Consider the following 25,642-nt stretch of genomic DNA (forward strand, 5'->3'; position numbering starts at 1 on the left):
AATCTGGGCACCCTGTGGCCTGGCCAAGTTGACACATAAGATTAACCCCTTGTCAATCTGACATCCACGTGTATCTTCTTAAACCATACATAATCTTTAAATAAAACAGTAATAAGATCATAATTCTGCTTAACATGATATAACTATCTTGTGTATGCTGAAATCACACTAACCCCTTCCTCAGAACAGGAGGTAAAGTCCTTGAGTCATGTTTACTCTTCTTGATATCCCAAAACGTATAGACTATTATGTAAAATGAACAACTGAAATACTGTGATATAAAATTAATCCATCTAGGACTTCCCTAGTGGTGCAGTAGTTAAGAATCTGCCTGCCAATGCAGGGGACACGGGTTCAATCCCTGGTCTGGGAAGGTCTCACATGCCTCAGAGCAACTAAGCCCATGCGCCATAACTACTGAGCCTGCACTCTAGAGCCAACGTGCCACAACTACTGAAGCCCTCGTGCCTAGAACCTGTGCTCCACGACAAAAGAAGCCCTCGTAATGAGAAGCCCGTGCACCACAACTAAGAGTAGCCCCGTCTCGCCACAACTAGAGCAAGCCCGAGCACAGCAACAAAGACCCAATGCAGCCAAAAATAAATAAATTAATTTTTTAAAAATTGTCATCTCTCAAACCACTAAAGAATAAAAGAAGTTTTAAAAACAAAAAAAAATTAAAATAAAATAAAATTAATACATCTTATGTTACATGATGAGGGAACGAGAGAGGAAAGAAAACAAAGATTATACACACACACTCACATAGGCACACATATTCATTGCAAAATAGGGAGGAAATATTCATGACACTACCTGTGAGCAGGGAGGGCTTTTCAACTTGTCAGAAAATGGGAGATCCCAGCCAGAGGTAGCCGGCCGCCGTAGCTGTGGCCACATTACTACGTCATCTACTGTTCATAATCTACTCTGTCATGGACACAGCCTTAGGATCCACTGTGCATTCAGTGTTGCAAGCAGCCCCTGCAGGAGTCAGAACCTATAATATAGATGAGAAATACAGTGATGTTTTCACTTTGAGTGAGGACAGCTCAGATGACTTTGTCCTGCAAGTCTGACAAGGGAGCACTTTCCAGAGGGAAGGGGGAAGGTTTCACAACAAGCTGAGAAGCGACAATGAAACTGGGCGGCACATTCCACAGTTTAAAAAAAAGGAAGTGAGATGCTGGCCAGGTTGGCTGACAGGTTTGGTTCTTATGGATGCGAAGTCAGTTAGCAGTGTCATTTTGAGAACACCTACATGACTGGGCCGGCATCATGAAGCTATAATGTCCTCACCACACCTGCAGCTTTAACCCATATTTCCTAAAGACCAGCCACCCTCGTCTCTGCCAATACAACACAATGTGCTTTTCCCTCAAGATTCAACAAAGTCATTTGTTTTATTGGAAGTACTTTATGTTTAATCAATGTCTAATCACTTTACACCACTTCGCATCCTTTGTCCCTACTTTCCCGATCCTGTCACTTCCAAGAGGGAGAGAGAAAGTCAGGAACAGTGCCTAAGGGTATGGATTTTAGAGCCTGAGAGAACCAGAAACCTTGGGCAGATTCTTTAACTACTCAAGCCTCACTCTCCCTTTTGTATCTGTAACTCTTATTATGACTTTTAAATGAAAGTTAGCACACCATAAGTAGTAGATTCTAGCTAACTCACTGGCCAATATGCTCACACACGTGTGTGCTTACGCCTACACTCATACACAGCCTGGTGACAAGGAAAGCTCACTGGAATGAAAATCAAGGGATCTGCAACCTTGAACAGTTCACACTCTTGTAAGCCACAGTGTCCTCATCTGCACAGTGAAATCTTATACAGTCCTCACTCTGTATCCAAGGGGCAGGATGGAGAGATTGGTTCCAGGAACCCCGGCAGATACCAAAATCCATGGAGCTCAAGTCCTTTATATAAAATGGTGCAGTACAATGAGTACAGTTGGCCCTCGTATCCACGGGTTCTGAATTCAACCAAACGGCAGATCACTGGTTGAATCTGTGAATGCAAAATCCACGGATACAGAAAGCTGACTGTACTAGGGCATCTCTAAGAACCTAATCCAAGACATAGAGTCCACACTAAGTCAACATTACGGCAGCTCAATATGAATTGGCATGGAATGTGTCCCAAGATACAGTATTAAGTGAAAAGGCAAGGTGAAGAACTATGCACGTGTAATCTCCCATTCAGGCATCATATTCATAGACTATCTCTGGAAAAATATGTAATGAATTAGCAATAGTAGTTGACTCCACAGAGGGAATTTAGGAGCTTACTTTGCACTTGTATATCCTTCACAGTCTTGTACCATGTGCACTGTTCACCTATTTTTTTAATAATTTAAAATCTAGAAAAGAGGTCCATGTTACAAGTGGGTACAAAAATGGTTAGTTTTTATTATAGTGTATTTCCACCTGCATGTGTTTGCTTTTATAATAATTTTATGTTTACTATAATGTTATAAAAGTAAATGACACAGTCTGCAGTTCTGTAGAATCTTGAGGCTAAATTTTTCCATGTTAATAATTAGTCTTTAAAACCATGCAGGGCTTCCCTGGTGGCGCAGTGGTTGAGAGTCCGCCTGCCGATGCAAGGGACACGGGTTCGTGCCCCGGTCCGGGAGGATCCCACATGCCGCAGAGCGGCTGGGCCCGTGAGCCATGGCCGCTGGGCCTGCGTGTCCGGAGCCTGTGCTCCGAAGCGGGAGAGGCCACAGCAGTGAGAGGGCCGCGTACTGCAAAAATAAAAATAAAAAAAACATGCAGTTCTCCTTGTAGGCTGTTTGAAGTTACAGGCTCTTGGTGAAGGGAAATACCTTCTAGGGAATATCATGGGTCAAAGGTGGGGAGAGCAACTTGATTATGGATCAGACCCTTTATATACATTATACTACTTAATCCTCTTAACAATTCTCTGTGCTGTTACTGTCTCCATTGCACAGAAAAAAAAAAAAAAAAAGGAAGCTGATGGGCTTCCCTGGTGGCGCAGTGGTTGAGAGTCCGCCTGCTGATGCAGGGGACACGGGTTCGTGCCCCGGTCCAGGAGGATCCCACATGCCGCGGAGTGGCTGGGCCCGTGAGCCATGGCCGCTGAGCCTGCATGTCCGGAGCCTGTGCTCCGCAATGGGAGAGGCCACAACAGTGAGAGGCCCACGTACAGTAGGAAAAAAAAAAAAAAAAGTTAGCTCAGGGAAGTGAGATGACTTGCCAAGGAAGACCTAAATTTTAAACCCAGCTTTAACCTGACTCCAAGTCTGTATGCATTCCCATTTGTCATGCTGCCTCCTGGAAGTAATATAAGGGAACAGGTTCATATTAAGAATATTGGTCATTTAAGTGAGTGGGGAAAGGAAGGGAAATGCCATATAAAAGGTAGACTAGAGCTGACTTAGTGACTATGAGCCATGTCTGTTTCCTGTTGGAGGCTTTTCGGCATCAGGGTAAGCTTAAACACATCCTCTGGTTCATGCCTCAGATGTCCCCCTGGAAAATTCAGCTTTATTCCACATAAAATGGATTTTAAAGAGTCTCCTTCCAGAGGATTAATGCTACAGATAGAGAGAGCTCAGGCTTAATAGATCGGCCAGAGCCACCAGAGCTCAGTGGTTCTGTTGAGTCTTCCTGCCACGTGACAAGCATGTGGTTCAGCCAGGATTCACACTCTGCCTTTCAACAGCCAAGTCTTTCAGGCCCATTTTATCAACTCTTGTTCTACAGATGGAAAAAAAATCTGAGACCCAGAGAAGCAAAAGGACAGAAAGAGGAAGCACTGAATCAGAACTCAGGTCTTCCACCTCTCTATCCTTCCTCCTACACCAAGATGTGCAAGTGAAAAGGAGCCATTTTTCATTTCTGTGAGGTCGTGTAAGACGGTGGTTAGGAGTACAGTCTCTGAAATTCCAATGACCTGGGGTTCTTCCCTACACAGTCATGTCCCTAAGGTATGATCCTGGGCAAGTTGCTTCACTTCTCTAAGCCTGTGTTCTTACATGTAAAAGGAGGATAACAATTATACCTACTTCACAATTTAAACTTGGTGTGGATTAAATGAAATAATGCATGCAAAGTGTCAAAGCCCACTACATCCAGACGTGCAGTGAGGGGTTTCCTAAGGAAGATCACCATGGCTTATACCACATGACTCCTCACAGAGACCAAGGACAGGTACCTTACCCACAAGGCTTGGCTGAAAGAAGACAACAAGAATTAACTGAACTCATCAGATCCCACTCTTAGGTTTGAAGGAAGGACTTACAGTAGGACGGAACAATAGATGGTAGAGAAAGAAGCCAAAAGATGCACATAGAGATAATAGTAAAGAGAAGCCCCCGTGGGAAGGAAAACAGAGAAAAAAGAGTGGGAACTAGAGGAAAAGAAGACACAACCAGAAGATGCTTCATCAGAACAGAGGAGCCCCCCTTTATCAGGAGGAATTACATTTAGCTGTTTGTAACCAAGTGCCAGTGACAATGGCTCATGTGCATAAATAGTCATTATCTCCCATAAAAGATGAACGAACAGAGGAAAGCAATCCAGGGCTGCTATAGCAGATCCTCAAAGTGAACAGGCAGCTAGGACTTTTTTGATTTCTCTGCTCCAACCTCCTTTGAACATGGCTGCCAACCTCAAAGTCATAAAATGCTACAGGATGCTTCCAAATTCCAGGAAGAAAGAAGGCAAAAGAGAAAAAATCCAAATGTGCTCATCCTTGTTGTTTCAGTCCCTGTTAGAGAGACGTCCTGAAGTCCATCCACCTCATGATGGCCACATCTAGATGCAAACCAGGCTGGAAATGCAGCCTTTTAGCTGGGTATGTCGCCAGTCCAAATAAATCCAGGGTTCTGCTTCTAAAGAAGAGGAGAATAGCTATTGCAGAGACAACTAGCAGTTTCTGGTACTTTTCCTAGGTCATGCATTTAGTTGCCAAGGGAACTACACGAAGTAAGGTTGCTAGACCTGAGGTGAACAACCTTCTAGTGCCCAGACCATATTCCAGTCTTTGCGAGACCTGCTAAGTGTCGAGATTTCCATCTTCCTTATTTCCTTATCTCACCTTAAAATAAAATCTTTTTTTGTAAATAACTTGAGTAGTCCTCTGGGTTCTTTTTTTCTACTTAAAAGAACCTCAATAACATAGGCTCACTTACCAACATGTATCTAGCACACAGAAAAGTTCTCAACAGATGTTCATTAAACTGAACTTAATTCCATAAACAATCACAAAACCACATAGCTCTATCGTCTGTTCTCTGCCTGCCCTAAGTCTGCAGATGCATTATCTCAGAAGACAGTGATGGGTATTTTGTGATTGTTTTTCACTGAGATTTTGCCCATGGTTCAAGCAAAGTCATCATTCAATAGCAAATGTTTAGGTGCTTTCTGGCTTGTGGATCACACAGGGTCCTTCATTGTTTTAGTGTATGGGTTGGAGAATGATGGTCCTTTGTTGATTTCATGGTTACTGTCATCAAGCCTGAGTTTCACAGCAAACTGGGGGAACTAAGGCTAAGCCTATTCTGCTTGCCTGCAGGGAACTCCTGAATCTACAAGTTTCATTTTAAAAGCTCTGATTCAAACAAAAAATAGAGAGAAAGAAAGTGAAAGAAAACTGCTCTAAACATGTTTAGATATAGCAAGCTAAAAAAACATAACTAAGGGTGGCAGAGTATGATAAAAGCTTGGTACAATCATTAAAATAAATATAAGTGCCACAAACCAAAGTTTATAAACTGTAGAATCCAGCCATCTCAAGAACTAACAGCTTTACAAATTGGACCCCAGAAGGAAATAAGCCTAAGCTTACAGACCTAGAATAGGAAAAAAGAAATTTAATCCAAAAATAAATAAAATCAGGAGGGCCAGTAAGAGTTCTAGTCCCAACTGAAAACCCAACTTCAATACTAAGTGATGTCTTTACTTTTTTTTGTATGTGTGGTACGCGGGCCTCTCACTGTCGTGGCCTCTCCTATCGCGGAGCACAGGCTCCGGACGCGCAGGCTCAGCGGCCATGGCTCACGGGGCCAGCCGCTCCGCGGCATGTGGAATCTTCCCGGACCGGGGCACGAACCCGTATCCCCTGCATCGGCAGGCAGATTCTCAACAACTGCGCCACCGGGGAAAGCCCAATGTCTTTACGATTCTACAGGGAATTGTGAACTTTCCTTCTTACTTCATCTTGACCTTCAGCCATTTCTTTGCTCTTTAGCACTGCTGAGACTTCCCAGAAGACATTCCAGAAAATTTCTTAATACAAGTTAATGCAAGTCTTTGATTCCACAATTAGAATTAAGCTTTTAAATAAAGATGATGTGATAACACACTCACTTAAACTCACATTAAAAGGTGCACGAAAAAAAAAAAAAAAAAAAAAAAGGTGCACGACTGACATTGGAGCCTCTCTGGGCAGAGAAGTGTTGGTGAAGAATGGAGACGGTTCACATGCTGGGGGAGGGGCAATGTGGGATGGGTGTACACCTGAGAAAACTGAGTTCCTGAAGATGGGAAGAAGGTGAAATCAGGAAGTGAGGACAGGGTAAAGAGATAGTTATACACACATGCTCACGGCAGCATTACTCACAATAGCCAAAAGGTAGAAGCAACCCAAGAGTCCATCAACAGATGAATGGATAAACAAGATGTGGCATATGCATACAATGGAATATTACTGTCTTATAAAAGAAGGAAATTCTGACGTATACTACAACATGAAATGAACCCTATAGACAATATTCTAAGTGAAATAAGCCAGTCACAAAGGGACAAATACAGTATGATTCCACTTACATGAGGTACCTAGAGTAGTCAAATTCATAGAAACAGACAGTACAATGGTGGTTGCCAAGGCTGGGAGGAGCAAGGAGTTATTGTTTAATGGATAACAGAGTTTCAGTTTTGCAAGATGAAAAGAGTTCTGGAGAGGGATGGTGGTTACAGCTGTACATAATGTGAATAAACTTAAATATCACTGTACACTTAAGATCGTGAATTTTATGCTCTGTGTATTTTATCATAACTAAAAATACCAAATTGAAAGAACTTCTAGGCTTAAAAAAAAAGAGAGATCAGAAGCAACTTGTTTACTTCATGACTTTGCCTAGGTCTTCTACTCCTGCCACCAAAGGTTTAGAAAGAAAGCGAACTTTTTAAACTGACTTTATTTTTTTAGAATAGTTTTAGGTTCACAGCAAAATTGAGGGGACAGTACAGAGATTTCCCATGTCCCCCTACCTGACACATGCACACCCTCTAGTGGACCCTCCCACTAGATTGGTCCATTTGTTATAACTCATGAATCTTCACTGTCACATCATAATCACCCAAAGTCCAGACTTTACACTATGGTTCACTCTTGGTGTTGTACTTTCTATGGGTTTGGAGGGAAATGTTTTTTTTTAAATTATTCATATATATTAAATTATAACTCTATTGCATTAAAACCCCAAATCCACAAAAGAGTGTATTAAAATAACAGAAATGTTGTAAACACTTGCTACTCAAAGTGTGGTCTGACAACCAGCAGCATCAGCATGCCCTGGGAGGAGTTTGTTAGAAATGCAGACGCTCAGGCCCATCCCATACCTACAGAATCAGAATGTGCATTTATCAAGATTCCCAGGTGGTTCACTGTCCATTCTCAAAGCTTGAGAAGCACTGTTGCAAACTATTCAGAACTGCTTGATCAGTTGAGATGGAAGGAAAATAGGTTATTAAAGTTGCATTATTGTACTGTGAGTCAAATTGAGGGAAGGGTCCATGTTTTACTATTCCTTAAGTTCTTAAAAATGATTAAAGCCAAATCCATTTATTGTCTTGAACATAAAAAAAATGCTTAAACCACAACTGTAATTCAATATGTAGATGACTGTGTTCTCTGAAGACTGTATATAGCCAAATAGTAGCTTTTATGGAAGTGAAATGATTCAAAGAAGCAAAGTGCCAAACACAAAGCTCTCCCTGAGTGGCTGATGGTAGATTTGGTAGGTTTGAAATTCCAAGAAGAATTCATCATTACAGAAGAACTAATGCATGGTATAATACATTCGCCAAGGAAAGTACTGACCCACATAAATGTTCAAGAACAATAAAATTTTGGTCACTGGTAATGTGAGAAAAACTACTTAATACGCACAGCCAACTGGATTCACTTAATAAGATTAAAATGATATACAGAGAGGACAGAAAAGATATCCCCAAACATCCAATGAACACAAAAGGGTAAGACATTTGACTACTATACGTATTCCAAATACTAAAATAGAGTAAGGAAAAGAAAAATCCATGTTTGGATTGAGAAGGCCTTCTCAATGGGATTTTTTAATGTGGGTTTATTCTAATGTGCTCTCCCCTGATACCTTTGCAGCAATTAGTTTCAATGCTAACTTTACACTTAACACAAAAAGTAAATTCCTAACAAGAAGATAAAAATTAATAACTGTATAGATAAAACAAAGATGACTGGGGGTTGCGGACAGAGGGGCAACTGCAGTCTCTGACACCAGGGCTTCACATGGCTGGAAAACATTTTTCCACTTAATGAGAATCTTCAACAGTTATTGGGATCTCTGCCCACTTTCATTTTCTGTTTCTCTGGCAAACTTCCATTCACTCTGGCTTTTGCAATAGTAAAAATAAGTAAATCTGACTCAACAAAACCAAGTATTATCTTACAAGTGCAAACTGAAAATCAATCTAAGGTTTGGCTTGATGTTTTTGCAATTGATGCTAATTTTAAGCAACAATTCAGAGGAACCCCTTGAGGCTTACGTGAGTTCATCAGTAGCAAAAGAAGTCATTTTAAAATAATTGTTAATGTTTTCCAGAGGAAGAAAGAAACTCTTTAAAACTGCCGAATGTCTTGGCATACCCCACACGCCCACCTCATGTTGTTACCCAAATGAGAGCAGCGTTGGAAGTAAAACCTCACTCCATGGCAAAATTAGAGGTGGGTGGGATATTTGGCTCTTGATTTCCTGTGTTGAAATGACCATAACATCTCAGAACTTGATTTGACGTCCACAGGTGAGATCTTCAGGGAGGAATTTCATACCTTCATAAATGTCTTACTCTCATTTTATCAATCATATAGAACAACAGTTAACATTTTGTTGAGCAAACCGAGGCGGTAATAATGAACTTAAAAAAGAAGCCACCCTTATGCTGTGATAAACATCTGCAGGCTTCGGCAACTGTCTGCTGAAGCAGTTTGAAGAGTAAATGTTTTGATCGCAGAAGAGTTACACTGATAACCTTTGACACTGGTGATAATGTGGGACACATAAAGCTGAGACTCCCAGACCAGCTGAGAGTCGTGACTCGCCCTGCTGCTAACTGCCTGCTGTCACCAGACCCCAGGGAAGAGCAAAGTAACACAGAGCTGAGAGGGGGTTCAACCATGTGCTGAGGAACCTGCTCTGTGGCCCCCAGAAACCTGAAAGTCACAGAATGAATGTTCAACCTAGAAAGGAAGCCTGAGGCCCCACGTACACATCCCCATCAGGGAAGGAAACTGGGACCCATTCCAAGAACCCATGTCGTCGTATAAATGAGATATTAAACTTGATTGCTCTTCAATTCAACTTTATCCAACCACATGAAATGAAGATTCTATAAACATAAAAATCTTCCCTATGTTCTCCTTACAGCTATTTTTGCCTCAGTCTTGAATACCTACATTTACATGCCCTCCAAAATGCACAAGTAAGGCATTATAAGGGTTCTCCTATGGCCCCCAGCAGCCATTAAGAGCACTTGAAAATACACAGAACCGTAGAAAAATAAAGAACACATTTCATGGACACTAGCTTTTTCACCTAGACAAAGAAACTATTTACTTCAGAAAATTCTGGGTCTTTTAGAAGACAGTGTCAATTTTATTGCTTTTTGAAATGCTATGTAAAGCCTGAAACTTCACAACTTGCACATCAGCAATATCCATCTTTAAGTTTAAATATATTTATGTGGTAAGGGAAAGTACATGCATAAGAATATATAGAATTTTTTAAAATCATCATCATTTACATTAGAAATTTCTTTATACAAGCATCTCAACGTTTTTCTTTTAAAAAAAAATTAGTGACTGGTAAGAATCCTCTGAGACTGCAGAAAATCCAGCTTCCCATTTAAGCAGCCTTTCACTGAGAGACATGAGTGATGGCAGACGAAGGCCTCTTAAGAATAGACTCAACAGAAAATGACAGCGGTTCATTCACTGAGAGTCTTGTTCCAACTTGTTTGGCTACGAAAAGGTCTTTTGCACATCTATCTATTGTAAATGTGTACTTCTGGTTCTCCTTGACTAAACACTCTCTGGGTTTCTTAGGGGCCTCTTCAAAGGCCTCTTTGACAGATGATGTTTTCAACTCGGGACCTGATTTGTCATTAAGAGTTTGCTGGAATAATGAGTGGAATGGATTATGTTTAAGTGGCAGAGGGTGCCTGGTGCTTTCTTTGCTGATCTTGGTTAAGACGTGCCCTTGAGCTGCCAGGGAGTCCGTGTCAACAACGGGCAAAAAATTCCGTCGGGGTGGGGAGAACGCAGACCTCTCGGGGATGGCCTGGTGACCCTGAAGGTCACTTCTTGAGATCTGGCCCTCAGGAGGGTGAGGAAGCACCAGAGAGCCTTCCAGTTTCGGGGGCATTATATCATGATCTGCTCCGAGTCCATCGTGGAGTCGTACTCCCTTCAAGTCCCAGCTGGCCCCAGGCTTCAGGGCCTGAACTGACGTGGTAGCATTCAGCAGGCATTGCTGGTAGAGGAGGGTGTCACTAATGGGGCCACACTTGGGCCAAACTAAAAATCTCGAGGACAGGGGATACTGCCTGTAAGTTGTGGCCACGCTGACATTGGAAGAAATTAGTTCCATATTCCCAGACCCTGAATACTGCATGGTGAGATCAAGGCAGGTGGGCAAGAAATTGCAGAAGTCTTTGCTTGGCGGTTCCACTGGCGTGGGACTGTACACACTTTTGTAGGAGTTGTACTCAGAACCATGTACCATGCGATTGGGCAGGAATAAGGCAGCAGCTTGGGAAGCTTCCAACATCTCCCTCTCTTTATATTCTCTCTCCAGCATAATGTTCTCCAACTCTTTATCAGCAAAGGCCCGCCTTTTCCTCATCCGGTCACTTACTGGGGGAGGTAGAGGTAAACTCCCTCCCACATAAGTCTCTGATGGAATGGGGCGGTAGCCTAAAATAAGCAAGCATTGCACATGAAAGACATTAACATCTGATGAGGAAAAATCTGGGAATCCAGAAGGTAATAGAAACACTGCAAATCAGCAGAACAGTTATTTACAGTTCCACATCACTAGTATTTTTATACAGAAAGCAAAAGTATGGGTTCAATTTAAAATAGATCCCTTCGCAGGGAAGGATATCCATACTGTAACTTTTTATTGTTGTTGTTGTTGTTGTGATAGGTTTGTTTACTTTGACAGGCATACTTTACTGGCTGAAATTTTAATATTCTCCCCAAGCTCCTATACATTAAGAGACAAGGCTGCTCATTTCACTTCAATCAATGCTTTATTACTATCCGTGTCATCTTTTTCAATTATTAAAAAAACATATCTATACCTAGAGCTGATGTCACTTTTATTTTCTAAAGTTGGATCATTATGTACACATTGTTACAGTTGTAGAATAATCCAAGGAGAACTAGGAAAAAAGAGAAAGTTAAAGCAGATTAGTGAAGAGAAAAAGAGGAAAGACTTAAGGAAAATAGAAAAGCACAGAAAATTGAAAAGAGCTGTTAACTAGTTAAACAGACTCTGCAGTGAACAATTTAACCAGGCCCCTACCCCTACCTCTGACTATCAGTACAAACAAACAAAGTGGGGGGGGGATCCCCTGCTATACTGAAAATAACTCGTCTAAAACATTTTTCACCAGTACCAATCACGTTGGCCAGATATCAAAATGGTTGAACAAGCAATCACTAGAACCTAGATTAAGTCATTATACATTTTATAAATAGGGACAAAGTCAAAAACAAAGATTAGTATAACATAAATAGAATTCCTGGCAGCATAAAATACTTTGATTATTTCATCATCCCCAAGCACTCACCACTATCAAATCTGTTTGAAGGTGTGATGTTTGTGTTTACATAGTGACAAACCCATCATACTCATTTGCAAATAAAATAAAATTTGAAAATTAATGTGTACACGTCTATGGTAAGTTTTTGCCAGGAAGTTATTTACTTGAATGTTCTATTCCACTTAGTCCTCTCACTTCTCAAGTTGCTTTGGCACAATTTCAATTTATCAGTGTGGTCCCTATGGTTATAAATCTGTTTACCCAGTTTGTAACCAAACTCATTTTGAATGCATGAGAAGCCATTCTAAGGTCAGAAGTATACAGCACAGGGTAAGACATGAACAAACTTTAAAACCTGTCCAGAAACAACTCAATTCAGAAGCCACAAAAGAAAAAACAGAATACAAATGTCTACTTCAAAACAAACAAACAAAAAATCTGTTTTTCAACCTGACTCATAAAATGGCAGGGATTAGAGCAAACATAAACTTTTCTTTAAACGGTGAAAGAGAGTCAATATGTTATTTATTATGTCAATAAATTCCATACCCAAACAGAGATGCTTTTTAAAAATCAGTAATATTTTAAGAAAAATTAATGTATTCCCAGGCTTTAAAGAAAGTGAACACATGAAGACTTCACTCTATTCAAATCCAACCTCCATTTCTTTTGTGTATTCAAAACCTTTTCCAGATTCTATGATCTTGACTGTCAAAATGGTAAAATGAAGTGTGGAATAACTGCAATTTAAGTAGATAATCCAGAGAGGAAAAGAATACAATTAAAAAGAGTGGGATTAAAGGCTGGATCGCCCAGACTAAAGGCCTTTATTGGTGTGGGTAGCTGTTAAACTCTTCTCTTCACTCACTCTATTTAGCTCCAAATAAAACTAAAGATTTCTTTTTTAAAAATTTATTTCCTTTCAGGACATCTGCTCTGGGATCATTTGGCAGCATATCTGTACCTCCCTCACACTAGGGCAAATTTCATATGCACTCCATATTAACCCATTAACTACTAAGCAGAAAAAATTATCAGTGACAAGGAGGTATGTGAGATTCATTTTCTCACATCCTGATTTCCTTCCAAAAGTTTCCAATAAAAAAGCATTTCCCCCTCAGAATGCTCCTTCACATGTAAATGGAAATGCCATGTGCCTGAATAATGAGAATCACTCAGAACATGGTTTAAAAGGCTAAAGAATAATTTTGCGTTGCTTTCTTTACCTTCTAAAATGCTTTTGGCCAGCAAACTGGGTGCCCTGACTTGTCTCTGATACATGGCTTTGCGCTCGAAATTATTCTGTTTCCCGGAAAGCCCCTTCTTGTCCTGTAAACACAAGAAACATAATCAATAATGCCCTGAAAAAAACGTGGGAGACAAGGGAGAGACATAGCAACTCTCCTCATTCTAAACGTATTTATTTTCCCATCCCATGTAAAAATAATTCTAAAGGAATTAATATCAGCACCGATTAATTCTAGGACAATGAGTTAAAAGCTCTGTCCGAAGCCTCCAACTGGTAAGCAGGGTCCCGGCTTTCCCTGGGGCCGCGTGGCTAGAGTCGGCCCAGACTCAGCCTGCAGCGAGAAATGGGGGCCCAGCCGGGGAGGAAGTGAAATCCACAGTGGATGAGATGCTAGGAGCCTGGCCCTGAGAGAGCTGCGGCGGGCCGCTGCATCCTCGGAGCCCAGACTCGGGACGAAGACGCCAGGGACCTGACATTGGCCAGAGATGTGGGGCCGGTTTCTCCCCGCAGTAGGGCGGATGGGACCAGAAACACGGGGTTGACGGAGAAAACTCAGAAGTTTTCGGGCCCGGCCAAAACTCCGGATTGCTTCACTGGGGGACTGGGACGCCTGTAGGCGAACAAAACCTTCAGAGTCCGCAGAAGACGGGCGCACCCTCTGTCACCGCCTGGTCGGTGGAATTCTGGGCCCTTCTACAACCGCGTCCCGCCCACTAGGTCGCAGGGAGCGCGAGGGAACGCAGAGCCCTCTGTGCAACACAGGCGGGGACACGCGAGGGGGCCGTGCCCCAGCCCAGGGTCGGGGCACCTCAGGCGTCCAGAGCGCTGCGCTCTCCGGGGCCCTTGGGAGGCTTCCCATGAGGGTCACTCACTGCCTGCGGCGGCACGGTGATCCACTCCCCAGCACCTTCTCGACAAAATGTAAAATCAAAACTCCTCCCTCGCCCTGAGTGCGAGCCGCAGCCTCCCTCCTGTGAGAGCGCTTGTGCAGGGACACAGGAAACATTCAGTGCCAGGTTCAAGAAGAGCCTCTCAAAGAAGATTCAGGCTCTCCTCACAGCCGTAGACCCGCGGTGGGAGGCGACAGAGAACCGTCAACTGGTTCTTAGGTAGTTCTCGAGGCCAGAAGTTTCTTCTAAATTCCCAAGTCACTTTTGGTCTCCTCTGTAAAATGGGCAGGACACGTTCTCTCTCTCCTAAATGGCCCGTGACTGCGGAAGCGCCGTGAGCACTACGTGCTGCGTGGTTCTTTTTCGCGATCAGCACGCGTAATACGGCGATGGACGTACTGCATTGCATCAACCTCTGTCCTCTTCCCCCCAACACCACCAGAGTAAACGTTAAAATATAAAAAATAGAAATAGAATACCTTTCCCATAACGTACCGAACGGGACTAACCACTTTCAAGGCCTCTCTGCCTGCTTCTTAATACAAAATCTTCTCTGCCAAGTTCCCCAACGATGGCCAAGGCTTCCTCCCTCCCGACCCTGCAGGCCAGCGTTGGCAGAGGTGTCTTCACCATCCTTCTGAGAAAGTGCCAGGAGCCTCGAGTCCCCGGGCCCGGGTGTGTGCGGGGCGCGCCCCTCCGACTCCCGACCCCCACGGCGTCCCCAGACAGCCCGGCGGGGGCGAGCCGGGCCGGCAGGTACGCACCTCGGTGGCCTGCTGCCTCCGGAGCGCCACCTGGGCGGCCATGACGCGCTGCCGCTCTACCACCAGCAGACAGTTGGCGCACTGGCAGTCACGCCAGCGGCAGAAGCGCTTGTGGCCCTTGAGGCAGGACACCACACCGTGGTTGCGGCAGCGCGCACACTTGGGCGTGCGACTGAGCTTGCGCGGCTCCGCGCCGCCGCCGCCGCCCGCGTTCGCGCCGCGCTCCGGGGGCCCGGCCGGCGCCGGCGAGGCCTGCGGCGCCGGAGGCGGCCTCGGCGCCAGGGTATCCTGCTGCTCCGGGCGGCCCAGCACCCGCGGGGACGCGCCCGCCTCCTCGCCATCGCCCTCGTCCTCCGCGTCGTCGTCGTCCTCGTCCTCCGCGTCGTCGTCATCCTCGCCGTCCCTGTCGGCCGTAGGCGGGCTGGGCCCGGGCGGCGGCGCCTCGCGGCCGTCCTCCTCCAGCCCCAGGCTCTCCACGTCGATCTCCCAGTCCACTGCGGGAACCGGCTGCCGGACCGCCATGGCGCAGCACGCTTCGCCCGGGCCTACGCTGAGTCCCCCTGCGCTCTGGAGAGACAGGAAAAGAACCAGAGACCCACCGACCGCTGCCGTCAGGCACCGTTCCCGGGCCTTGGGCCAGAGCTCCTGGTCTGCCCGCCTCCGACCCCTCAAGGAGCCCAGTTCTCTACACGTCTTTCATATCCAGACCACACGTGCATTTCTTGTAGCTTTAGGCCTGACCTTTAACCACAGCCCTCTCTGGCTTTACACACGCTTTGGGGACAAGGCCCTGGGTAAACGCACTGACCACACACAGAAGTATTGTGTCCAACTAGGCCGGCCTTGGCCACTTATCAGGCTTACCCATACCGAACTAGTATGGCCATGCTGAATATAAAAATGTCAATGGAAAAACTGTTTTCCTTCTGATCACAAGGGCCCTTCGGACCCTGCGAGGTACCACCCTACAACTCCCACACGCCTCTCATCCTCCTGCACCACTACAAGGAGCCCCTCTTGGGCTTGGAGAGGTTCTCTCACCCTCCCCCAAACCCCCACCCCAGCACACCGCAGTTTTAATCAACTAAAAACCAAAATTGTTCTGCTGCCAATAGAGCCCCATAGGGACACTGGGCACGGAGCTGCAAACGCCCCCGTCCAGCATGGACAGTGTTTGAGCCCCTCAGAGCTAAGCCACGTGGGTCTTTTGTACATCGGTCACGATTTGCACTTTAAAGCAAGACACACAAGTAAAATAGGAAAGGTGATTCACGCCCTTCGCCCTCCCTGACACCCCAGCTACATCACAGCACTCACCAAGACTCTGAGGCCCCGGCTAAGCAGCCGAGGCAAAAGATATCCAGTCTTGGGACCTTGCTCTTGGGCTGCTGGCTGTGCTTGCAAACAGAAATCGGGGTTGCCACACCCTGTCACGAAATCGGGGGTTGACAGCTGGAGGCCCGGAGCCCAGTGGATGAGGAGTGGAGAAGGGGCATGGAGAAGATGAGTCAAATCCTCAGCGACCTCGCCCCGCACATCCCGGACTCTGCAAAGTTCTGATCTGTCCTCAGCAGCCCCGGGCGCTTCACCTCTCTGAGGCTGCTTTTGGCTTCCTCTGTCCCTAGCTGGGCCGGAAGGTTGGGCCGCCTTGACCAGGTTCAGGTCGCAAGCTCCCAGGGCAGGCGGGCGTACGCAGTATCGTGCAACGCAGCGCCCCTCACAGCAGTCGCCAGCCTCCGCTCCCTTCCCTAGTATTATCCGCTCGGGCCCCCGAGCTCTGCGCCTGCTGATTGGCCGGTTGTCAGGCGGTGTGCACGCTGATTGGCTGAGGCGCTTTGGCCCGGCGCTCCCCGCCTCCTCGCGTCTGCCGGGCCCCTCCCGCCGCGCTCCGCCAGAATCCTCCCGCGCGGCCTTCGGTGCAGCCGGGAAGTCTGTCCCGAGGTTAAAACCGAAATGTGACGGCGCCGGCGGCAGTCGCCATTTATCTCGCGGGCTAAAAAAATAGCAAAGACACACTCTTACGAATCGTGTTGTCCTCAAGAGAAAGTAGCAGACGACAAGGCAGAGATCGGAAAAGCTACGTCATCAGCATCACCTGTGTATCTGGGACTCAGTCATTAACACAAAGCTAGATGCGGAAACGAGACGTGCACGGCGGCATCCTACTTTCCTCCTGCGAGAATAAATCAATGGTTACCTTGCACCGGCTTAGAGAACTTACGAACTGTAGATACTTTTGTGGCTATCGCCACTCATCCTCAAGGTGCAAAGTGGTTCCTCGTTAACTTTCACCACGCCAGTGAGACAGGCAGGTCACCAAGTCACCTACGTCACTTATATTTTTCTATATGAATTACTATGAGTGGACTTGGGGGAGAACGGAAATATATGCCATTAAGAGATTTAAGTACAATATATTCACTCTAAGCATTTTTTTAAACGAAGCTCTTTTTTAAAGAGGACTTTTTGGTATTCATGAATGTATTTATAAGGGGGAAAAGAGGCTTCTTCATTAATCTCTTACGTAAATGTTTAATAACAGTTACGTTTCCAATATCCTGAAAGAGGGAATTAGTCTTCTAATTCAACGCTGCATTTTATTTCTTGAACTAAATTTAAAGTTACTTAGACGCTTTTCTACTTACACCTTTAAATAATCAGTGCCTCTTAAAATCGGTTTAGGAGACAGATTAGAAAATTGAGTGCCAGTGCACTGAGCACATAGTAGGCCCCCTATATATTTGTTAAACGAAGGAAAATACTGAAAGTTAGAAATTAACCAGGCTTGGAGCGGCGGGAACGAGGAAGCTTAGGAATTACTACTGTGAAACTAACGCGATGTGCCGAACGCACAGGTACTCCAAATCCTTTAGCGATGTGGAAAGTTCTTCCCTAGTTACCAGGCACTGGGATTTCCCTTTGTGTGGGTTCTTCTCCCCAGAACCGCTTTCGATGCCCAGCGAAGGAAGTGGAGAAACAGTTCTGTATACTCCTGTCGGATGCTCAGTGGCTCTGGGCGTCTGGGAGGGTGGCTTGGGAGCTGTGTGCCCTCAAACACAGGACAAGGAGTCAAGCAGACTTGTTCGTGCCTCCCATTTGGCACCACCTAATAACACCAGTGAGCTTTACCTTTTGCGTAGTTTCTTATATTCATCAATGTGCATTTGTTCACCTATGTTAGAGCATTTGAATTCTTGAGCGCAGCAGAAGTGTGTTATTTTCCCCCGTTTTCCAACGATGAAACTGAAATTGAAAGAGGAGCCCTGGGTCACGAAATGGGAGGGCAATGGACTGGTGAGCACCCAGGTCCTAGGTCGGCCTCTGCTCTGAAGTCTCAAACTTTGACGAACCCTTCGCTCCACGCCAGAAAAACTCACAGTGGGTTCGTGTTTTTTATTTTATTCCCCTGCACCTTTTTCTGATTTTGGTTCCTGGCGTCATGACCTCCCCTTCTTCGTCTCCCCATGTAGCTTTTTTACCTTTGCAAACAGGCATCTCAATGCTTCTACCCCGCGACGCACAAGAAAACTACAAACCCCCTCCACTGCCGCTGCGTGTGAAAGCAGTTGGCAGGCTGGGTTTTTATTTCATTTATTGTTTTTACGGCGGGGGGAGGGGCACGGAGGGGCGGAGGACAGGAAATCGTTAGCCCTTCACTAGTTATTTTGACTATTAAGAAACAAAATCGAGAAAGTAGGTTTGCTAAACTAGTAGTTACCCTAGGGGAGATGGAAGGGGGAGGGGCACAGAAAAGTAGGTGAGCAAATTTGGGGTAGCTAGACTGAGGGGAAGAGGAACCAGGAGGGAATGGGAGGGGAAAGCGGCTGTTTCCTAAACAGAAAATAAACAAGACGGCCAGCCCTTGAACTAGTTCGAGTGGTAAAAGCTGCCACATAAGGAGAAAACAAGTGGGATTTGCGTACAGTAAACTGTTCGGGCTGAAGACAGGACTGGGGATAGGAGTTGGGGGGAGGGCGGCTCCTGGAAGCCTATGGCGAGAGCAAGGCCCTCAGAAGTCAGAGCCAGTTGTGCCTTCCCCTGCGCAGCGTCTGGCTGGACTTAGGGAAAGCAGTGCCCAGGAACTTACTGGAGGGGTGGGGCTCCCTGGCTCCAGGTGGGTGGGCCCAGGACCAATCCCTCCACTGCAGACTCATCCCCCCGCATCAAAAATCTACCCTACAGCCGCACTGCTTCCTCCAGGCTTCCCTGCCCATCTCCAGATACCCCCCATCTCGTCCTATTCTCCTTGCACCCCATCTGCGGTACTTGCGGGCATGCAGCTGTAATCGTGATCCAGTTGAATTACACTCCATTCCCTGGCCCTGAACTCTCCAGAAAATCACAATCCCACCAATTGCTGAGAAGTGAAATGGTGTGGGAGTGGGGTGGGGAAAGAGAGGTTTTTCTATTGGGACGAATCTCAGGAAGCCTGAGGAACTCTAATATTAAATAAGAAATTATCTGGATAATCTGGGCCGGGGGCGTTATGACTGCACAAACTGATTAGTAAACTAAATATTCAGAGGCAATAGGAGTCAGAGAGCCTGGGCTCCAGGCTGGTTGTTGGTTGTTCCACCCACTACCTGATTTGGTTGATTAACTCCCTAGGCCTCAGTTGCCTCATCTGCAAAATGGGAAGAATGCCCTTCTTTGGCCTGTCGTGGTTGTGAAGACGGTAATAATGAGGATAGTCTTCACCTCGTAAGAGCTCAGTAAACGTTTGCTTAGCCCGCTATGGTAGCCCATGCAGCCCCAGGAGGGCCGGGCCCCGGCTTGCCTCCCAAGCTTGACTGAAAGGCAAGGGCGCAAAGAATCCAGCCCCTTCCTCCAGGTCCCTCTCTCTTAAAAGGGGTCAGGCCGTGACTGAGGACCTGTTAGGTGAGGAAACAGAAGTCCTTTGGGCTTGTAAACCGACACCAAATTACGAAGTGCAATTGGGGCTTCCCGCTTGTAAATTACAAAGCAGCGGGCCGCCACTGACTCAGCCAGTCGCCCAGGGTGGGGGCGGCTTCGGGGGTTGTGTCTCTCAGAGCTGGCCGTCGCTGAGGGACCCCCTCTTCTCCCTCTCCCTTTCCCCCAGTTCTCTCTCACCCCGCACCCTTCACCTTCTCATGCAGCTCGGACACTCGCGGTCCTAAGCGCCCGCCTCCCCCACCGAGTCAAGCAAGGGAACCTGAAGGAAAAAAGCAGGAAAGGGGGGACGGGGAGTCTCCCTCTCTCCTCTTTCTAAATGTGTGTGGGGCGGTTCTTTTCTATTCTCAAAAAGGGGGGGGGGGAGCGTGTTTCAAATTGCCCCCGCTCACCCATCAATTCCTTGCTACGAATCCCAGCGGGTCCGGCCGCCGCCTTCCTCTGCATGGCCACGACGGCTCGTGTCTGACTCCAGGGCGTCTAGCTTCCCAACCTGGCCCGGCCACCTCCCACCCGATCACTGCGGGCCGGGCCGCGGGAATGCAGCGGGGTTTCTGGCCCCAGGCTCCACGCAGGCAATCCGGCTTGGAGGCTGAGCATCTGGGTTTCGGAGCTGGCTCACGGGGGTTAAGATACCAGATCTGCTGCTCCTTGGCTGGGGGAGAGCGAGGAGTATCCTAAACTCCCTCGGCATCTCACTCCACAACTGCAAAATGGAGTTCACCTTACAGGAGGTGATGTGTGTAGACGCCACTGGCACGGTGACCCGCCCGTACTGAACACTCAGTACTTGGGAGTTGTGTGTGTGTGTGTGTTTTTTATTAGTTGTATCATTGTAACTCAAGGAACTGGCCTGCGGATAGCCCGAGGCCGGGAAATTCGAGGCCGATTTCCTCGGACCTCGCCCGACTTCCCAGCCTCCGAGGCCCTGTGAGGCCTGCGCCGCACCGCCAGGCTGAGTGGCCTCCCTACATCAACCTGCCGCGAGCGCCCGGGGAGGTGAACGGTTTTTGGAAACACCTGGGCACGGCAGCAGTGCTTTGCTGGGGCTGGCTACGGCTCTGTTTTCTTTCCAGAAGACAACCTCGAATCCACCGCCTCTCGCGGAAAGTTACATGTTGTATCGTCTCACAACTTTGACCGGCTGTGGACCGGGCTAAATAAATAATCCCAGATGCGATTGCGGAGATACGATTTCCCAATCTGCTTTGCGTAATCAAATATACGACCTGTCACAAGCAATGGGGTGGGGGTGGGCGGCCGGGGGGCGCGTGGGGGGATGAGGCAGCTTGCGGAAGATGACTGTTCTCTGAGAGGCTTTAGAACTCTCCCTTTCCCTGCTCAGTGTGTCCAAAAAAAAAAAAAAAAGCTGAATAAAAAAGGACAATGCGATCTGGCTCTCATCCCTCCTCCGTGGAAGCTAGGTTTAAATCACCGGCATTTACGACAGAAAGGGACGCGCTTAGTCCACGCCTCCTCGTTTTACAAATGGACAGGAAAATTGAGTTTACAGAAGTTCATGGCACTTGCCAGGGAGACGCATAGCTCCATAGTGACTGTGTGGGACCAAAGAGGCCACAGTAACTCCCCCCCTCCACCTCACTGTCTTCACACCATTCAAACAAAAATGTGCCCTTTGCGGCGGGATGCGGAGTCAGATGCCGGGTGTGTGAAGCAATCCTAGAACATTCAAGCATCTGCCAGCCAACCCGCCCCAACCCCCAGGCAGCTTCCATCCTCCGTGCTGGGAAATGTGGCTCAATTCACTTGGGGGTCAAGTAGCAGCTAGGAGATGAAGCAACCGCAGACCTCCTTGACTTCTCAGTACCCGGTCCAAATGGTCGTCAGGGGAGGTAGAGACTCAGGGTTGTAGCTGGGGCCTGGGTTCCATCTCAGGGGCGGTGTCCTTGCTTGTTGCCACATCAGGAGGCACACAGAGCTCCTGCTTGGGGCCTCTCTGCAGCCCCTAGGAGGCCTAATGATCCCCTGACAATGAACCCTTAACCCTGAGAACTGTCCACCCCTACTCCCATCCCACATGGGGCCTTAACGTTTCTAGGGGGCAGATTTTAACCACACTCAAATGACTTTCTATATTTTCCCAACAGTCCAACTACCAAGTAGAGAGGAGGAGGAAAGCAAGGTGTTTGTGGTACAGGTACTATGGTAAAAATTTAACTCATCCATGGCAGGAGCCATTGGGTAAATCTCTTCACCTTCCTGGGCCTCAGGTTCCTTGATGAGAGTGAGCAGTAAATTTCAGTGGTTTCCAAGTTCTTTCTTAAACATTAACATCAATAACAAATGCTAACTACCATTTGATGGTTATCATGGCTCAGATAATAAGTTCAAGGGCATGAAGAAAGTCCAAGAAGGACAAGAAGAAGAGGAAGGAGGAAAAAGAATTAGAAACAAACAAACTTCAGTGTTGACTTTGGCATCTTGGTGATATTTCTGCTCCTCCATACTTCTGTTGTTGATCCTACCTAATCAAAATCCTAGTTTAAAATGTGATAATGAAACCCAAAAATGTCAACTAGTGAAAGATGGGGGGGGGACATGGAGTAGTTTCACAAAAGATGCAGTTCCCCAGAGCCCAGATCCAACGCAGATTCATTCAAGTGACAAAGAGGGTTCTCACATGTCATCAAGGTTCCATGATCTTGTGACTTCTAGATTAGGTCCGTAGGGCTGGATTTTAAGCAAAAAAGTTACCAGGCCACTTAAACAGACCTCCCTAGCCCTGTCCTGTGTGATATGCTCCCTCTGGGGTCTGAGTTTGGGCTCTGGAGAGGGCCAAATATTTCCTTTGCTGTTAGCCCAGAAGTCTCCCTGAACTGTGTCCTTGCTAGCTGGAGGAATTCCTCCCAATTTCTACCAGAAGCATCCCTATGGTCAAGCTTTACCCCAACCTAGCAGAAGATTCCAGCAGTGTGATATGCACAGCACAGATGCTCCATGATGTCCATCATGATGGATTGGGGGTAGGGAGGGAGTGGCTAAGAAGAGAGGATCAAACAGTACTTGGCTCTGTCTTTGCTTTCATATGGATAGCAAGCAACCATCCATATATCCAAGCAACTGAAGTGTGATCACAGGTCTCGAAGCCAATTGGCCAAAACGCAGACACTTCTGTATACATAGTACTTGACCTGCCTGAGTTTTGAGATTCTCTCCCTCTATGAAATAATTAGTGAAGAAAAGTAGAAAACTCTCCAGGGATTCTGTTCTAGCCCTTGTTTTGCCAACTAAAGTAACCCTTGACCTTGGGCCAATTTACTCACGGTCACTCCTTTAGGCTTCAATTGGCTACTCTGCAAAATGAAAGACTGGAACCGAATTACATCTAAAGGTCTTTCCCATATTTTTTAAAATACTTTTGGGTGGAGTGAGAAAATGAAAAAGGCTTGTGTGAAGGTTTCTCCATGGAGGTGTGTGGGAAGGAGAGAGAGGGGACAGGGAAAGAAGAAAGCCCAGCTTGAGGGCGCACCACTTATAACAAAGTGCTACATAAACTTTAAGAGCCAAGAGGAAATATTCTCTTTGAAAACGCTGACCCCAGCCAGCAGGAGGGTATTCTGAGGGAGAAAGATGAGGAGTTCGAAGGGGGCAGGCAAAGGGGAGATGTCACTTGCTTCAAACTGATTTAACGGGGTGGGAGTGCAGGTGCAAGAAACTCCTGTCCTCACCTCCTGGCCACCAAACCCCCGCCCCCCGCCCCCAGCCCTCCACCCCTACCCCTTCTTTTGCAGAAGATTTATTGGCGAGGTGAGGCCAGGCTAACAAAACTGCAACCCCGGGTGCTTCGGACCCTGCAAGAATGCTTTGATCCTCCCACAATGTCTAGTGGTCCCCAGCGGATTGCATTGCCAAATGCCGGGGACCCCCTGGGCGGGGCCACTGCCCAAGGATCCAGCTTCCCCGAAATCAGTGGTGGGTGCATCCTCCCTGCGGCAAGAAGCCGCGTGGGGGCGCGCCAACCAGCCCTCGATAGACACGGAGGAGACCCAGAGGCGCCGGGGTCCCGTGGCCTCGAAACCCGAGCAGCACCGCGCACCAGCCGCGTGAAATCCTCGCGCCCTCCCCCCCTCTTTTCTAGGTGGGGTCGGCGGTCAGTGGCGAACAGTGATCGACTGGAAGTCCGAAGGGTCATCGGCGAAGGAGGGAGAGATTGTAGGGGTCATTTGCTTGTCTGGGGGGTTCTGAATCCTACTCCTTCTAGTCTTTTAAGCGTCTACTTAAAGAGGGAGCTTTCTTGCGCTGATTCTTGGATTACTTTTCCCGGGACGGAAAGGAGAAGAAGGAATCACAGTTATTGAGGGCCCACCGTTTGTCAGATTCCATGCCAGACCCTTCCAACCTGGTGTTATCACCTCTTCACAGCTTTTCATTTTACAGTTAAAGACGCGGTCTCCAAGAGGCTGTGCTGTCCAGGGTACAGGGCTAGGACAACAGAACCCAGATCTGAATTTGAAGCCTCCCATTCCAGCATGCTTCCCACCAGTAGTTACCTAGACCTAAGTCCCAGCTGCTTCTGCAGGAAACCAATCCCTCAAACCCCCAAGTTAGGAAATGACCCAAGACAAATCCACACAATGCAAAGATTACGGGAAGCTGTGTAAACCCGCCTGGGCTCTGAAAGCATAGAAGACCCCAAATCATTTCTGAGGCTCCTGAGAAGTTTTGGACAAGTCACGTGACCTCTCTATGTTTCAGTTGCTCATTTGTAAGATGAGGATAATAAATACATTTCCTTGCCAATACCAGTGGTTTCCTAAGTTCAAAATGAAAAAAAGAAAAACTAGAATTCTTTGGAAATTATAAAGCATTCTGAACATAAGGTATTAATGAGGTCCCCCTTGTCTTATTTTGCCAAACCAGGAACATCATGCCCTGTGTAGCAAGTTGATAAGATCAAATAAAATGATGGCTGTGAAAGGCCACAGAGGGGAATACTGTGCTGTTGTATTAGTGATTGTTCAAGCAATACCCTTCTGAGAAATGAAGCTGCCATTATGTTCCTTCATTAGCCAAATTAAAACTTCAGTGCTTAAAGCTTTGGAATGCTTACATAGATTTAACTCCGTGGAAGCATTGAGAAGGAAATATTATTCTCACTTTGAAAAGCAAGAGGGATGCAGAAAGTTAACAAAAAACCTTGCTACATAAACGGATTGACCAAAAGGCTTTCCGTTTCTCCTCCAAAAAAACACTTTGTGTCATTGTGCAGGGTAGAACAGATTCATCTTTAACTCTCTTACCTCAGTCTGCTAAGGCTGGTTTCCAGCCCTTTCTTTTTCTTATACTTTTAATAAGTGAAGTGTTAAACAATATACAAAAGCAGGCCAAATAGTGTAATGTCCATTAGCATAATCCAATAGTATAATACCCATGCTATTCATATATCCATATGGATACACAATAGCTATATAAGCATTAGCCAGATTTTACAGTTGTCCTGGGCCATTCTTTCTGTCCCTCCTTTCTCAGAAGAATACTTTAGAAAGTCCACTGCATTTCTGTCGATTAAAGCTGCAGCCCCACTGACTGAGTTGGTAAGATTTAATTACAGTAATTGGATAGAATTTCTTGGGCCTCAGATCTGATATCTCTTTGAATTCACAACCTTGTGATAAATCATTCCAGCAAAATATTCATTGTTTGAGCAATTGGCTTTATGCCAATGGACTGGAACCAGAGACACAGGTGGCAGAAGTGAATCATGGCTCTAGATTCTAGAGTCTAGAAACTGAATTCCTTCTTTTCTA

General features: G+C 46.4%; 1 protein-coding gene across 5 annotated transcripts; it reads right to left on the reverse strand.

Annotated features, from left to right (window-relative positions):
- Positions 1–9,859: 9,859 nt before the first annotated feature.
- Positions 9,860–16,689, reverse strand: DMRT2 (doublesex and mab-3 related transcription factor 2). 5 transcript variants are annotated; one of them, XM_067040159.1, is made up of 5 exons: positions 16,281–16,689; positions 14,964–15,530; positions 13,287–13,389; positions 11,596–11,676; positions 9,860–11,206 (listed from the first exon to the last, which is right to left on the reverse strand). In XM_067040159.1, the coding sequence occupies exons 2-4, from the start codon at positions 15,483–15,485 to the stop codon at positions 11,621–11,623; spliced, it is 681 nt and encodes a 226-aa protein (XP_066896260.1). In that variant the 5' UTR covers positions 15,486–15,530; positions 16,281–16,689; the 3' UTR covers positions 9,860–11,206; positions 11,596–11,620. The 5 variants fall into 5 exon arrangements, with proteins under 5 accessions (XP_066896260.1, XP_058929314.1, XP_066896257.1 ...); XM_059073331.2 differs by lacking the exon at positions 11,596–11,676 and having other exon boundaries at positions 9,954–11,206; XM_067040158.1 differs by lacking the exon at positions 9,860–11,206 and having other exon boundaries at positions 11,526–11,676.
- Between the last annotated feature and the right edge of the window lie 8,953 nt (positions 16,690–25,642).

This window comes from Kogia breviceps, chromosome 8, assembly GCF_026419965.1.
Source record: "Kogia breviceps isolate mKogBre1 chromosome 8, mKogBre1 haplotype 1, whole genome shotgun sequence".
Taxonomy (NCBI): domain Eukaryota; kingdom Metazoa; phylum Chordata; class Mammalia; order Artiodactyla; family Physeteridae; genus Kogia; species Kogia breviceps.